The sequence below is a fragment of the Fusarium redolens genome, assembly GCF_020744475.1.
Source record: "Fusarium redolens strain MPI-CAGE-AT-0023 chromosome Unknown BKA55scaffold_2, whole genome shotgun sequence".
NCBI classification, from domain to species: domain Eukaryota; kingdom Fungi; phylum Ascomycota; class Sordariomycetes; order Hypocreales; family Nectriaceae; genus Fusarium; species Fusarium redolens.
The window spans coordinates 1,252,760-1,266,639 of NW_025763665.1; the positions used below are offsets into that span (position 1 = coordinate 1,252,760).

Genomic DNA, 13,880 nt, shown 5'->3' on the forward strand with positions numbered 1-13,880 from the left:
TATGTGTGTCAAACTTCTCGTTACTGATATCTTACCCGGACCCTGGTAACGCCACAGCTACTCAAGCAGCCGGCTACATGAACCGATGCAACAGCATCAAGACTCTACATGCAGATTTAAATTAGACAATGTCTTATGACTCAGAAGTACGTGGAACCCGCAAAATGGTGGCTACTTATGACTTGGTGTCGATATGTATAGCCTCACTTTTGCTCTTCTACACGATCAGTCAAGTTCTTGGACTCCGTATTCGTGTCTGCTGGCGCAGGGATGAAAGTTGCTGTTAGCCCGTTCGTGCTAGCGAGGTGACCTTACCAAGAGACAGGTTCCACCTCTTTCCTCATGTATCTACATAGTAGGATGCAGGGCTTTCGGATGAGTTCCTCTGCCACAAAACTAGTAGTATATGATGATTTCCAGTCACAAAATCCCTGCACCGAGTCCCACAATGCATAGAGACCGGTGGATGAAACCTGGAAACCCTAGCCCGGCATCTATGCTTCCAGATCGCTTACGGTCAACGACAAGGGCGTGATCTTCTGGTCTAGTTCAGCGATGAGGGGCGCCGACAAGGGTTCGGGCATAGTCACCCAATGGCTGTTGAACAATAACAGCCCAGCAGCCCTAGACTACTGCCTCCATCATATGTCCAGCACAAACTCTTCAAGTTGTCGTTCATACTAATAAGCCAAGGCTGAAGAGGAGTATTGGCCCTGGCAGCAGTGTCCAGTGTGGCGTACTTAGCGGCGGAGACTGGGTACTTCATCCCGGATGTCTAAGGTTCCTCCTTACACTCAATATGACGACGAGCAAGTTTGGCCTTCTTCCGTGCGGCTTCTAGGCAGACAAGAACCAGTTACGGGGGGGATCATTTGCCATATGCCCAAAGCTGCCTCTTTCATAGTCGTTTCGACTGCTGACAAGTGAGAAAGAGATGCATACCTAGCAACTGTCGAGCCATTGAAGAACAGACATCTCTACTGGCTGTGAATTTCCGTTACAGATGATCCAAGATAGAAGCGAGCCGCTAAAAATAGTGCTGAGCTTTCCTGGTGCTGATCTGTCCTCTTATTAGACTTGAAACGCATGATCGCCAAACTCATGTACTCAGAGTAAGACAAGAGCCTGTCAAGTGGTATTATCTGACGAATTGGCGGCAGGTTGAACGTTCGGCAGCCGTCGTTGATAATCTCGACATGGTTCAGGTCAAAGCGCATACTACATGGATTCGAGTCTTGCTGATGGCCATCGAGCACTAGTTTTCCAACCTTGTCCTGACCATGCCCTCTATCATTTCCAAGACTTGCTTTTTCTTACACGACGGGGCTAGAAAGATAACTTAGCGAGATATCAGGAGGCGTCCTGCTCTTAGAAGCTTTAGCATGACAAGTATAATAAGGGCATAGAGTAGCAAGCCAAGTTATTGTTTATCAAAGTCAGTACCCATCGGATTAACACACTTCGCTCTCTCTCCATAACCCAGCTCCATATCCACAAATGGCCCCATCAAAGAGTCCTGGTCCTGTGGACGCCTTGACTGTCAACATCCCTAAAGAACTCGAGCCCAAGGGCCCCAAGGAGACTGCTATTATACCAAAAAGTCAGTCCAAGAACGAGAAAGCCGCGGCATCCGACGAAGCCAAGTCCAAGGCCTGATTTTGCAACCAAATCCACCAAATCAGCACACAAAACCTCCCCTTGGGTATTGAGGTACGGATGATCGCGAAGAACCCCATACATTATTCAAGGCAAAATGAAAGGCCGTGAACTGTAAAGGTGCGCACAGATTTCCCAAGGCCGCATTCTGAAACCAGTCTGACTGTAATCTCCCAGTTCGAAGCTTCATGTTTGTCAAAGATTGCAGCAAAGGACTTTGTGGCTGTGAGAACAAATTCAAAAGTTGTGGTTATTCACATAGCACCGGCACTTTAATTTTGGGATACACTTTCGATTCATTTGGTAAATTTACATTATTTAGATTAGGACAATAAACACTTATTGGAACACCGAAACATTGAACATTCTGGAGGATCAAATTACCAACACATTGTCTTGCTGGTGATAAAGCCTGAAGCCCATTGTTTCGATATAGGTAATTCAACGCGCTTAAATAAGCGCGATTGTTGCACAATGACGTGGATCATCTATACGAAACGGGGTTTGGTTTGTTGTCACTTAGGCCAGGGGCCAGTAACTAACCTGATACATTCAGAGAACGGGTGGGTGTTGGTGGGCCGTTATGATTGGGCTCGATCCGACAGATCCTGGCTGACAGCGCCGATTATGTACGTGCTGTGATTTGCTTTTGCTTAGCACAGCCCATCGACCTGCAGCGACAATCTTGCGCCTGACTCGACCAACAACTTCGCATAGAAAAGAAGGCAGCTGCAGTTGCGGTGTGTTATGTTGTTGTATAATGGAGGTCGAGGCGGAACTGGTAGTGGTAGAAACGAGCCTCATTGTATGCCCAAAAGCACCACAAGGTTGTGTGTCCTGTCGTCAGCGTGCAATGATGTGTGAACCCATCGAAGATAAAAGGTTCTGGTATTCCTCGTCGATTGATCTCACCAAGCTTGACAGGAGAGCCATTGCGCAAGTTGAAACCAAGTGAATTGTTCGATCGCACCGCCAAAATGTCTCCACCTCGCCAGATAAACGTAACTGGTGGCAACTTCACACAAGAGCCACCCAGTGAGCCACCACGGAGCGATGAAGCCAATGCACCAAGCATAAGACCTGGAATAGGTATGAGACCTTGAATAAGATCGCTGAAGTACGGCAGCCATCTGACCTTTGGCCCAGATCTCGAACGCCAAGCAGGAAGCTGGGGTATGTTGCATATATATCCTGTGATTGTTAGTATGCGCTGAGAGGTGATGCTCAGGTTGGCAAAGGGGTTGGGTCCGCATGTGTCAACAGATACAACAAGACAAAAGGCACATGGTAGCGCCCCGATTGACAAACATAACCTCGCGCTGTATTATGCTTCAAGCGGAACGCATGGTAGCTCTCAATGCCGAGGCTGAAAAAGCATCCGAATTGGGTGAAGAAGCTGCGAACTTGAACGAAAAGCTCGTGGAAGAATGCCTAAAATATTGTAAGACAAAAGACAATTACTATCCACTTGCTCGACTGCAAGCTGACACACTCACTCTCAGTACAGCTGCTACTTCAAACAAGCCAGGTACTCGCACTTGACAAGCCAGGCAACTATTTCTTGAGACACCTTTTGCCTTGCTTCAGAGATATGTTAAAGGGCGGGGGCGGTAACTACCTTGACGCGCCGATGAACGACTGGGTAACGCTCGCTCAACCAGACAGAATGGATCAGCTCATCTGTCTTGCCGCCTTCACAAAGGTCGGCAGAGCACTCCTGGTAAGTACCACTCCCCTGTGCCATCCGAAAAGTGGTATGTACTGACAGGCCCTAGACACCGTTCGTCTCAGCCGAAGAAGAGGTTGGTGATAATCTTCAGATTCACTATAACGAAGGGGTCATACGATTTATAACCACCACCCTTTTCAGCTCCATTATTGCTGTGTTTGCTTGCGCCCCAGCCGCGATTCAGTCCCTGAATGTCCGATCAACAGTGGGTGAAGTAGTTGTGTATCTCGTGTTTGTGATCGCGTTTGGCTGGCTGAGCCAGGGACTGATTTTGGGATTTGAGAAAGTTTTGCTCACCTGTCTCGCCTATGCCGGATTGATGGCCACCCTTCTTCGAGGTGGTTGATATCGTGAAGGGGACGGATGGACCGGAGACTGGGGGACATTGGAAGGCGAGCAGAAGTTGAGACTGCACTGTATCACAACGACCTGATGTGTCGTGTGCAAGGCCGTGAATATTTATTGGACAATCGTTTGTAGAATCGCATTCTCCGAGAATTTCCTCTGTTAGCACCGATGTCGATGAGGTAGATGTGCGAGAACCATGGCTGCCAGTTCGTGTAGGGAGGTTACAGTAAGACAGCGAACTGGCCTTCTAAAGGACGAATAAGAAAAAACAACAATGATAGATAGAAACAGAAGCGAGACTCGTCGCGTAGCATGAGAGATAAACACATGACTTTGTTTGAAATAGGGCTGTAAGGTGTGAATGCTTGGAGAGGAAAAGGAGGCAACACCAGGTGGGCACGGCAAACTATCCTTCCGATGCGGCTCTGGAATAGGTACAAGGGGAACATGGAAGTTGAAGGTACCTTTTAGAAACAACAAGGCGCCTTCTTTTATTACCTCCTGGCAGAATCTACGACCTAGGACTACCTATGGATCCCGGAAAACAGACCTTAGGTTAGTAGAATGCGAAACCATGATCGACCTAGTTTAACATTGTGTCGAGGAGTTCATTCGTTACCAAAGCATCCTACTACCATAAATCAAGACACAGCCAATCCATGGCTTCCTCAGAACTTCCCTCTGTCGCGCGAAACACGAACGCGCTTGAGGTTGTTTGTACTCAGTTCGAAATTAAAGAGTACCTGAACGACAACTGACATGGTTCTGCTGGGAACGGGGCGAGACAAGGCGGTGAAGTGCAGTCTTTGGCCGCTGCCTTGGTACCAAGACGCAATAGAGCCGCCGACGTCGAGAACTTGGACGAGGTCATCTTTGAAGAGCCACTGCATGTTCAACCGGTCTTAGTGCAACGGACGGGGTCAAGTGCCTTGGGGCGATCTTGGTACTCTGCGAGTGTAAGCACGGTCTCGTCGCCACAGAAACCCCATATCTGAAAACATCTTGATGTCAATGTGGTTGTACCCGATAATCCTGGGGTCTGGCTGTGGAGTAGCGTGGCCCTTTACTCAGTCTGTGTAGATCAATAGCGCAGAACCGAGTCAAACCATGATAGTTGAGTTGAATGGCATTGATAGGCAGGTAGATTAGATACCTGATGAACGCCCGCATGCATTGACCTGTTTCGGAGTTGAAGGTATTTCCGACAATGAGCATGGATACTGCAACCCATTTCTGCTTTTCATGAAAACGGCAACGGGTGGCTGGTTGCCTGAGGGCCCCGGCCCAAGACACCAATAACAATGGCTGGCAGAAACTCGAGTATTCATCAAACAAGACTTTCCCCCATTGTCGTTCATTGGCAATTCGCAGTTGTCCTAACTAGTGTCTCGTTGGCGACACCAAAGTTAAAAGAGCCTGCCAGTATCCTTGGCGATAGTTGATAGAACTGTGCAACCGCGTCAGAGCCAACAGATCATACAACAACGCTTCCGGAACCCAATACACTCTGGCGAAACAGCTATCCATTAGTTGAAGTTCCCAGCCTTGCAGGCGGTTCCTTTCGATTCGATTCGGTAAAGCGCCCTGACAGTCCTGCGTAATCCTAGACCGCCTTTCTTAGGCAGTTCGAGGTCACTGCCATTCACGCTGACGCTGATCTGGACATTAACCATGTGTATATCCTCAAAACGACGATTAACAAAGACAACATTAATCGGAAGTTCATCTAAAATTTGGTTGCTTCCCATTTATCATTCGATGTTGTCGGATATGCTCAGACAACAGACCCATGTCCTTTTGCAACAATGCGACTCGCAGATAACTGACGAACGAGCCTGTAACCCGGATCATTCAGTCGCCATTATGCTCTGGTTGCTGCTTGGCTTGACTTCAGATTCCCGCACTTGCGGTAAATCCAAATGAACATTTTTTTTCGTTGCCTGCAGACATTTCGAAAGGTTTATGGTGCTGCATGGACAGCAGAAGACGAGGGGGTTCTCCAAACCGATTGCTTGTTGGGCATCAAAGGTGTTGAAGGAGACACCGCACCAGAGTGCGTTTTGATGGGGACACGCTCATCCCATTTGGCAGTGTCAAAAGGACGAGCTGGTCTGTATCGCAACAAAGATGAACACAGCAAGTGCAAGAATGAATGCTTTGTTCAGGCCCGGCAGGAGAAGTTTGTTGGTCTCCTTATACGCGGAACTGTCGTCAAGGGACTGCCTATAACTTCGGGCCAGGGGTTGACGGTCGGGTCTTATTTACGGCATCTATGGCTCGGACAATCTGAATAGTGCAGCCGCAGCGCTCAGAACCTCCACGCTGCCCCAGTGGGAATTTGGAGTAACTTGGAACCACCAATGATGGAATCGCAGGAATTCCACCCAATCTCCACCATTTCCCGTGTCTGAAGCGCAGCAGTATTCAGCCTACGAGCATGCTTGCTCAAGCCATGCTGACAACTCTTATGATCAAAAATGGCTTTCAAAGTTGAAGAAGAATAGGCTGGATGAGCATTGGATGCGCAGTGTTGTGACCTGGACGTCCTATTGCCCATTTCTATTGAAAGGAAGATAAGCTACATGCTACAGCCAGAGTCTGGACGAGCTTCCTCCTACGAGTCTATCTGAAGGTATCGAAAATGTGCTCTACAGTAATGCTGATGCACTGAAAGTGGATGCTCATTCTGGAAGGTATCCATAATTTGGCTACACCCGAAGAGCCATTATGCCTGGGGCTCTCCTTAGGTAGGTAGGTACTAGGCATTATCTCCTGACCAGTAGGTTACAGAGAATGGTTCTTTGAAGAGACCCAAAAACAATTCACACTTTGACTTCAAGGTGACCCATCACAAAGTCAAAGTTTCAGGCAAGACCACGTCGAGATAATGCCCGCACCTGTGAAAACAGGGGACTCGCTAGCAAAGGATCTCCTCCTTTCCAACAATGGCATCGTTAGCCATTGAACTTGACTATGGAAGGGACCCCTAGCAAGGACTACTAGCGAATTTGACAAGACCAAGGCAATCCTGTCGACGTCCTTATTTCCGTTGCTCCAGAAGTTCGCGAAACACCTGAACCTCCGAACTTGACCCCCAACAGCTTTCGTGTCCAGAAGGCAAACGGCGAGGGTTTTGAGAAAACATGTTGGGTTTTCGTTTCATCAGACAGGTAGCCGTGAATCGCCCTCCTCTCTTGAGTTTCGGGCAGCATTATGAATCTTACGGTGAGCAGAGAGTTTTGACACGACAGTTGAGATTGGAAAGATGAATTGCCAGCTATGCTGTCTACCCACCCATCCATCCATCATGAATACAGCCCCGCTGAGGCCATCCTGTGGACGCCTTTTTCCATCATCAAAATCAGCAAATAATCAGCCTCTAGACACGAGAAGCCTTCAACAGGACAATGAGCGGTGAATATCAATACCAATCTGTTTTGTATCTCAATGAACTCAGCCTCACTTTCATGGGAGGATGGTCCCTTGGAACGGCCGGCTATCTGCGAATCTCGAGCCGGTGAAGCCAGAAAGGGAGTCATTGCCATCTCTTGTTACCCGACCAGCACCCTCACGATGCTCGACGTGTTCATCGCCCAATAACAAGAAAAAGAGAACCTGCATCTCCCAATGCATGTTTATCACGCACGGGAAGTCTCGAGCAAGTACTTTTTTGTATCTTTCTTGAGGGAGCGGTACGGCCCGTGAGCCGCAGATTATTGGTCTTTTTGGGCGAGGAACAGACATTACGGAGGTCACACGACGGTACACTTGTTGATGATTCGTCTATCTGCCATATTCGTGGTTCGAATGTGGCACATAGCCCCATGGTCGACTTTTTTGTTCAGCCTGATTCTGAAGAACATTTCTTGGCCGCGCCAGACGAGTGCCCGATGCGGTATATGACACATACATGATGTTGGTCGACGGTTGGTTGTATCGAGGATACACGCGCGGCTAGGGGGACACTGGTGAATTCTAGAAATGCATAGAGAATACCAGTTCAAGTATCCCACGGTGTCGTTGATGAAATGAACCTTTTTAGTTCATTCTTTCTAAAGGATGTCCTTCTCAAGTTTTAGACTCTCACAAACTTTCATAAGATAGGGGTATTATTGCGTAGCTAAGAACTCATTAGGTTTTGACGATAGATTGACAGTGGCACGTCTGATGGTCTGTACCAGGCGCACAGTAGACACTGTAAACGTGAAAGAAGGGAAAAAGGAAGCCTCGTAAATTATTTCTTATAAGCCTGGCTAATAACGATATGCTTGTGTGATTTTATGTTACTGTGGCCATTGGCTTACACGATCTCCATATCGGGGTCGCCAGACTCCCGTTTTAATAATAGTTTGCGCTTTTATATGCAGTTCTTGAGCCATTGGTTACTAGTGTTATCAATGCCAGGTCTGGTAATCTAACATCAGGGACGTCACAAGCAGTGCTAACATCCTGGTCCTAGATATATATGCGCAGCTTCAATAGGTAAGCGGACTTACTTACTTGAATGGTCTGACAAAGAGGTTTAATGAACAAACAACTTCTCAGTAAAGAATACCGCTTATATTCGACCATTCCCAAACTACATCGATCCCTGACGCTGTGAGACAAATGCAAAGCAACGAGGACTAACGGGCTCGCCGAGAGCTGAGAATACAAGTCCCACGATAGAGATGAAGGGAACGATAGAATTGTTTATGGATTAGCATAATGATAGATCCAGAGCGTTGGAAACTGTAGGGCTGACATGTCAGACCAAGTTCGGGCCCGAACCAGATCCGATAAGGAAACATGATTCAAAGGTCAGACCCATAGTTAGACGTAACGTGTTCCATCTGACGAGGGATCGTTGTGCTCTTTCTTCAGAGGGCCAGATACATTCAACTATCTCAGTCGCATGGCAATATCAAGAGCTTCGAATGCCAGCACTTCTGACTGTTTATTAAAGCCTTATACCCGTCAATGGCTTCTATTAGCGGCGGGATGGCGCCGATGGGGCAAAGAGGCGGCCGCCTCCATTGTTGAGACACCCGATGAGGCTCAATCAAACATGGCCGGAGCTCTAACATTTGCTAACAATCACTAGTTCTTCCATGGGCTGAGCTGAAGTGGAGGTCGCCAAATCGCTGGATCCTTGTGAAAATCAATGGAGTGCTCCTAAGACAGTAACTTGTGGCTCCTCGCTTGTTGGACTCGAGATTTAGAACCTCTAAGTAGCCTTAGGTTGAAAGTGTTGGTTGTTCGTGCATACAGTCCCGTGCAAAAGTTCCGACACATCCGAGGTCCGGACCCCGCTTTCAATTAAACATCAACATCAACACCACAACTTCATCGCGTTATTTCTATAGGAAAAGATGCCTCGAATACGGCAAAAAACACATCATTCTCCTTGCAAAAGAACGAGGTTTGTGACGATGTACGAATCAGGTGTTCGCGTGCAGGATATCGCAGACAGTGAGGGGCTAAGTCGGCACGCGATCTATGGAGTCATTCGACGGTACCGTCACCAACAATCAGCAAAAGATTTACCTCGCTCTGGAAGGCCATCACGACTATCAGATATAGATAAAAATCATATCAAAATACTCATTGGAAGAAACGCTTTTATCTCATACCAAGAAATAATTGATTGCACCTGTTTGAACTGCAAAAGAAGCACAATTCGTCGCTGGCTTATCAATCAGAAGATACAACACAAGCTTGCACTTCGACGCCCGTTTCTCAGCGAAGAAAGTGCTCAATTGAGAAAAGCTTTCTGTGAAAAATATCGTCATGAAGATGAGTCTTTTTGGTATAGCTGGTGGTTTTCTGATGAGGTCTCTATCGACCGTACAGACGGTGACTATACCAAGTGGTCATTTTACTCTGCTGTAAGTCTAGCCCCTTCTATTTCAGAAGCTTCTTTTGACAACACCACAGGGTGAGAGACTCCATCAAGATAAGGTGCAGCCCTGTAGACGGCCTGCCAGACATTCTCAGATGTTCTTTGGTGCAATTCACTATGATAAGCCGTCTAGGATCGTCCCTCTTGCCGGCGATCCTGAGTCTGAGAGGGGAGGCGTAACAGGAAGGATTATTCTATCCTGTTTACAGTCTTATCTTCCCGGACTGGTCGAGGAAGGAGAGACTTTTCAGCACGACAACGCCCGTACATATAAATGCCGGAAAGTTCAGAATTGGCTGCTGCCCTGGGCAAGAAGAACAGGAGTCTTTCTTGCTGACTGGCCGCCATACAGCCCTGATCTCAACCCCATTGAAAATCTATGGAAAGTCCTGAAGAAGAGGATATGCGATAGATATCCTGAAATTGCTGCTTATCCAAAGTCTGCAGCAGCTTTGGCCCGGCTGATTGAAGCTGCAGAGGAGCTTTGGTCGGAGGTCGAAGATGAAGTGGTCAAAAACGTGATAAAATCGATGCCCGACCGGTTGAACGCCTGTTACAACGCAAATGGCTATTATACCAAGTATTAAACTATATTTCTGGAATCTCCTTTTAAGTCTCTACAGATTGATATATATATTATCTAAATTGAAGAATTATTGCCCATGCAATTGCAATCCGAAATGGCAGTATGAGATCGAGGTAGTTGGGGTGGATCCGGAATGTGTCGGAACTTTTGCACGCCCACTGTATGTAGTATGGGCTATAAGGCTGGCTGACGAGAAGTTGGTGAGCCTGAAGTCAGCGGTGAAATACGTCTACGCTTGTGGTTTGGTGTTGTTATTAGATGGGTTGATTCTTGTGTATCATCTTCTGACTACTGGATGAAATACAATTAGTCTTTGTTTCTTGTCCACCCCTGAACAAAGTCTACGAATCGTGACCACGTTTCTTTGGTTCCGTAAAATGGCTGATAATGGAGATGATAATGGCCCTCCGGGTCATCTAAAACTCGATAACAGGACAGCAGATTCTTCACGCCAACAAGACGAGTTTCTCCCTGCCGACCTCATACCAGCTGTCTGTGCTATGAACGTAATTGAGGCAGAATCAGGATCTTGTACACAGAATGAAAGAGCGAATACGATCTGCAATCCTTCTTCTTCTTCTTCAGGCCCCTCGTCGCTTCGACACAAGGAACTGGAGGAATTAGCTGCAAGTTCAAGTCGGGGATGGCGCTTCTAAGGCGCTTTCGGTACATTGTGTCTTGTCACATTTATCATCGCTCTTGACTCGACCATTATTTGCGTTGCGTTACCTGTGAGTTCATGATATGCAGCACTAACATGGGTCCTTGCTAACATCAAACGTTCAAAGACAGTTGCAGAAGATATTGGTGTTGCGGCTACCGAAGCCTTTTGGTGCGGCACCAGTTTCCTCCTCGCTTCGACCGTCGTTCAACCCCCTGTTGCCTCCCTATCTCATATATTTGGCCGTCGGCCTGCACTGCTCGCTTCTCTCACTGCCTTTGCGGGTGGCAGCATCATGGCTGCTCTGGCAAAAGACATTGCCGTGCTACTTGGTGGTCGAACACTTCAGGGCCTTGGCTCTGGTGGCATCCTTGCTTTGACATACGTTATCGCTACAGACCTTGTGAGCCTTAGGGAGAGAGGTAAATGGTTCGGCCTTATCTCCCTCAACTGGGCTATTGGAAGCATTCTTGGTACCTTGATCGGTGGTGCTCTCGTAGAAGTTTCTTGGCCCTGGCTGTTCTGGATCAATTTACCATTCTGTGGTGTTGCCTACATTGCTATTCCTGTCACAATTCGCATTAAGCGAAAGGGGGTTGCGTCAGTCAACACCAAGATCAAAGAATTCGATTGGATCGGAACCATCATCTTTGTTGGCTCTTTGGCAAGTTTTTTGATCCCTTTGAACTGGGGTAAGTTGCCCGTACTGACACAGTCAACTATGTGACTATTTGCTGATCAGCATTTACAGGTAGCATCATGCATGATTGGAGCAGCCCTAGGGCTGTTATCCCTCTTATATTCGGTATTCTCGGACTCGTTGCGTTTGGTTTTCACATCAAATTCTGCAGAAAATACTCCACATGTGACCCTCTCCTACGACCTAGTCTGTTTACCTCCCTTGCGACTCTCTCTGCATACTTTGCTACGGTCATCCACGGCATAACGGTATGGTGTATTCTTTGCTATGTTCCATTATACCACGAGGTCAGGGGATCATCACCTATCACTGCGGGTGTTGCTGTCATGCCGTTTACTGGGACAGTGGCGCCCGCTGCTGTCGTGGTTGGACTCTTGATTGCCAAGACGGGGACATACAGGCCCTTCATATGGGCCGGATGGGTTCTTGTACCTGTTGTTATGGGCCTGATGATGTTGCTTGAGAAGGGTACTGAAAAATTCAGATGGGTACTCATCTACTTTACTGGGGGTCTTGGTCTCGGTATCCTCTATTCAGCTCAAGCATTTGCTTCTCAAGCTTCAGCTTCCAATTCCGATTTACCATTCGCCGCCAGCTTTTATGCTTTCTGTCGATCTTTAGGTCAAGGTATCGGTGTTGCTGTCGGCGGCGTCACCTTTCAGAACGAGTTTCGTAAGCAGCTTGAGAAGAGCACAGAGTTTGCTTCCAAAGCTAATGAATGGGCTAAAGATGCGTCAGCGTTAGTTCAGATCCTCAAGGTGTCTCCCTCTAGCATGCAGCTCATGAAGTACACTGCCATCGATGGATACATCAAGGGCCTTCGAACCGTTTGACTGGTACTGACTTTACTCGCATGCATTGCTCTCTTCGTGTCACTCGTCTGTGTTAAGGCAAAGAGCCTCGACCCAGAATTTGAGACTGAGCATGCTCTCGGCCAAGCAGGTCTATGGAGAAGAAAGACCAAAGAGTTCCGGAAGTTGATGTTTGATAAGATAGGGGATTGTTTCACTATTCATTTCCTGCAGTGTTTGAATCTTACTCTTCGAATGGTGCTGAATTATTAATGACTTCCCCGGTTCTCTTACCGCAATATAAATCGGCACATGTAAGAAATATCGAAGTTCCTGAGGTGATACACTGATAACTCGGCTGAGGAAACATAGCCATGTGCATAGCCCAATTTATCCCTTTCCCACCTAGCCATTTCCCAAAGCACCGGAAGCCCTGGCAAAAGTCCTGATGAAAACCCTCTTCGGGCAGAGTATCCTTTGGAGGGATAGATTACTCACGGTGAAAGCCAAAGTCCACAACATCATCCATAGATCGAGGTATAGACACGGTGCTTTGGCACAAGTCCGGACAATCGAGCTTCCCCATACTCTTTGCGATAGCATGGGCTCGGTAGTTTCCCTCGACACCACTATGAGCTGGAACCCAAATGAGAGACAAAGCCACTCCCAATCGCGCCAATTCATGTGATCGTCGTCGAACTAACGAGTCGAGAGGTGGTATTGGGAAGTACCAAATCTCGGAACACCGCGAAATAGCCTCTGTCGAGTCAGAGAATATGGCAACTTTGCGTATCCTAGAAGTCGATTGTTGCGAAACAATGAATATAGCTGTTTCAAGGGCCCCGGCGATGGCCATGGCTTCGACATCTCCGATATGAGCGTTGTGTCCTTTCACTTGCCAGCCTATTTCTTTCCAGATAGTTTCTTCCCTTCCCAAAGACTTGTCCATGAAAACAACTGCAGCGCCGCCGTTGGCAATATTTGTAATTGACCCATCGGCCCACAGGGCCAAAACATTAAGGCCCTCGTCTCGACACGAGGTAGCAGCTAGACAGTTGGCTTGGCATTTTCCCTTAAGTGACACAACTGCACCTGCGAATGTTTCCATGTCGATATCTGCAAGGGTTACCTTGGCTCCTAGTCGAATCTGCCTCTCTTTCTTGTCATATTGTTTGCAGGCCTTTTTCAAAGACTTGTGCAGGGGTCCTAGGATTCGTCGTTCCTCCTCTATGGCTTCCATTTTCTCTTTTCGAGCTGCCTTCTTCGCAGCAGACCTTTTATTCTGTAGTCTTTTACCGGTTCTTGCTGGCTCGCGGGCCGAACCATCTTCATCTGCTATGTTGTCCGAGAAATAGTCATCCGTAAATTGAAAGGGAGACAGTGCATCGTCTTCTAGTTCCTCAAGCATGTCCTTGTCTTCTTGCAGCTCAGGCATCGTGGCGGTAAGTAAAGGGTTTGGGAGGGATGCCCGGGTGGCTAGCCACTTTGTATACCCTACTGAAAACAACAGCAAGCATGAGAAGAGAAG

At 47.6% G+C, this 13,880-nt stretch overlaps 5 protein-coding genes across 5 annotated transcripts; 3 read left to right on the top strand and 2 right to left on the bottom strand.

Annotated features, from left to right (window-relative positions):
- The first annotated feature begins 1,362 nt into the window (after window positions 1-1,362).
- On the top strand, window positions 1,363-2,003 carry BKA55DRAFT_162739 (uncharacterized protein). Its single transcript, XM_046184985.1, has 2 exons — window positions 1,363-1,776; window positions 1,834-2,003. Exon 1 carries the CDS (start codon window positions 1,498-1,500, stop codon window positions 1,654-1,656), a length of 159 nt encoding a protein of 52 aa, XP_046054874.1. The 5' UTR covers window positions 1,363-1,497; the 3' UTR covers window positions 1,657-1,776; window positions 1,834-2,003.
- A 630-nt stretch (window positions 2,004-2,633) lies between these two features.
- BKA55DRAFT_589535 (uncharacterized protein) lies at window positions 2,634-3,731 on the top strand (the record flags this gene model as incomplete). Its single annotated transcript, XM_046194950.1, has 5 exons — window positions 2,634-2,745; window positions 2,803-2,829; window positions 2,885-3,097; window positions 3,159-3,376; window positions 3,432-3,731. 5 exons carry the CDS (start codon window positions 2,634-2,636, stop codon window positions 3,729-3,731), a joined length of 870 nt encoding a protein of 289 aa, XP_046054875.1.
- Window positions 3,732-4,401: 670 nt separating this feature from the next.
- Window positions 4,402-4,623, bottom strand: BKA55DRAFT_500162 (uncharacterized protein; the record flags this gene model as incomplete). The annotated part of the gene is made up of 1 exon (XM_046186727.1): window positions 4,402-4,623. The coding sequence occupies one exon, from the start codon at window positions 4,621-4,623 to the stop codon at window positions 4,402-4,404; it is 222 nt and encodes a 73-aa protein (XP_046054876.1).
- A 5,954-nt stretch (window positions 4,624-10,577) lies between these two features.
- On the top strand, window positions 10,578-12,394 carry BKA55DRAFT_589547 (major facilitator superfamily domain-containing protein; the record flags this gene model as incomplete). Its single annotated transcript, XM_046194953.1, has 4 exons — window positions 10,578-10,731; window positions 10,858-10,931; window positions 10,989-11,553; window positions 11,613-12,394. 4 exons carry the CDS (start codon window positions 10,578-10,580, stop codon window positions 12,392-12,394), a joined length of 1,575 nt encoding a protein of 524 aa, XP_046054877.1.
- A 448-nt stretch (window positions 12,395-12,842) lies between these two features.
- On the bottom strand, window positions 12,843-13,787 carry BKA55DRAFT_684323 (uncharacterized protein; the record flags this gene model as incomplete). The annotated part of the gene is made up of 1 exon (XM_046198625.1): window positions 12,843-13,787. One exon carries the CDS (start codon window positions 13,785-13,787, stop codon window positions 12,843-12,845), a length of 945 nt encoding a protein of 314 aa, XP_046054878.1.
- Between the last annotated feature and the right edge of the window lie 93 nt (window positions 13,788-13,880).

Coding starts and splice junctions, on each gene's coding strand:
- BKA55DRAFT_162739 (XM_046184985.1), top strand. CDS start 1,498: ATGGCCCCATCAAAGAGTCCTGGTCCTGTGGACGCCTTGACTGTCAAC.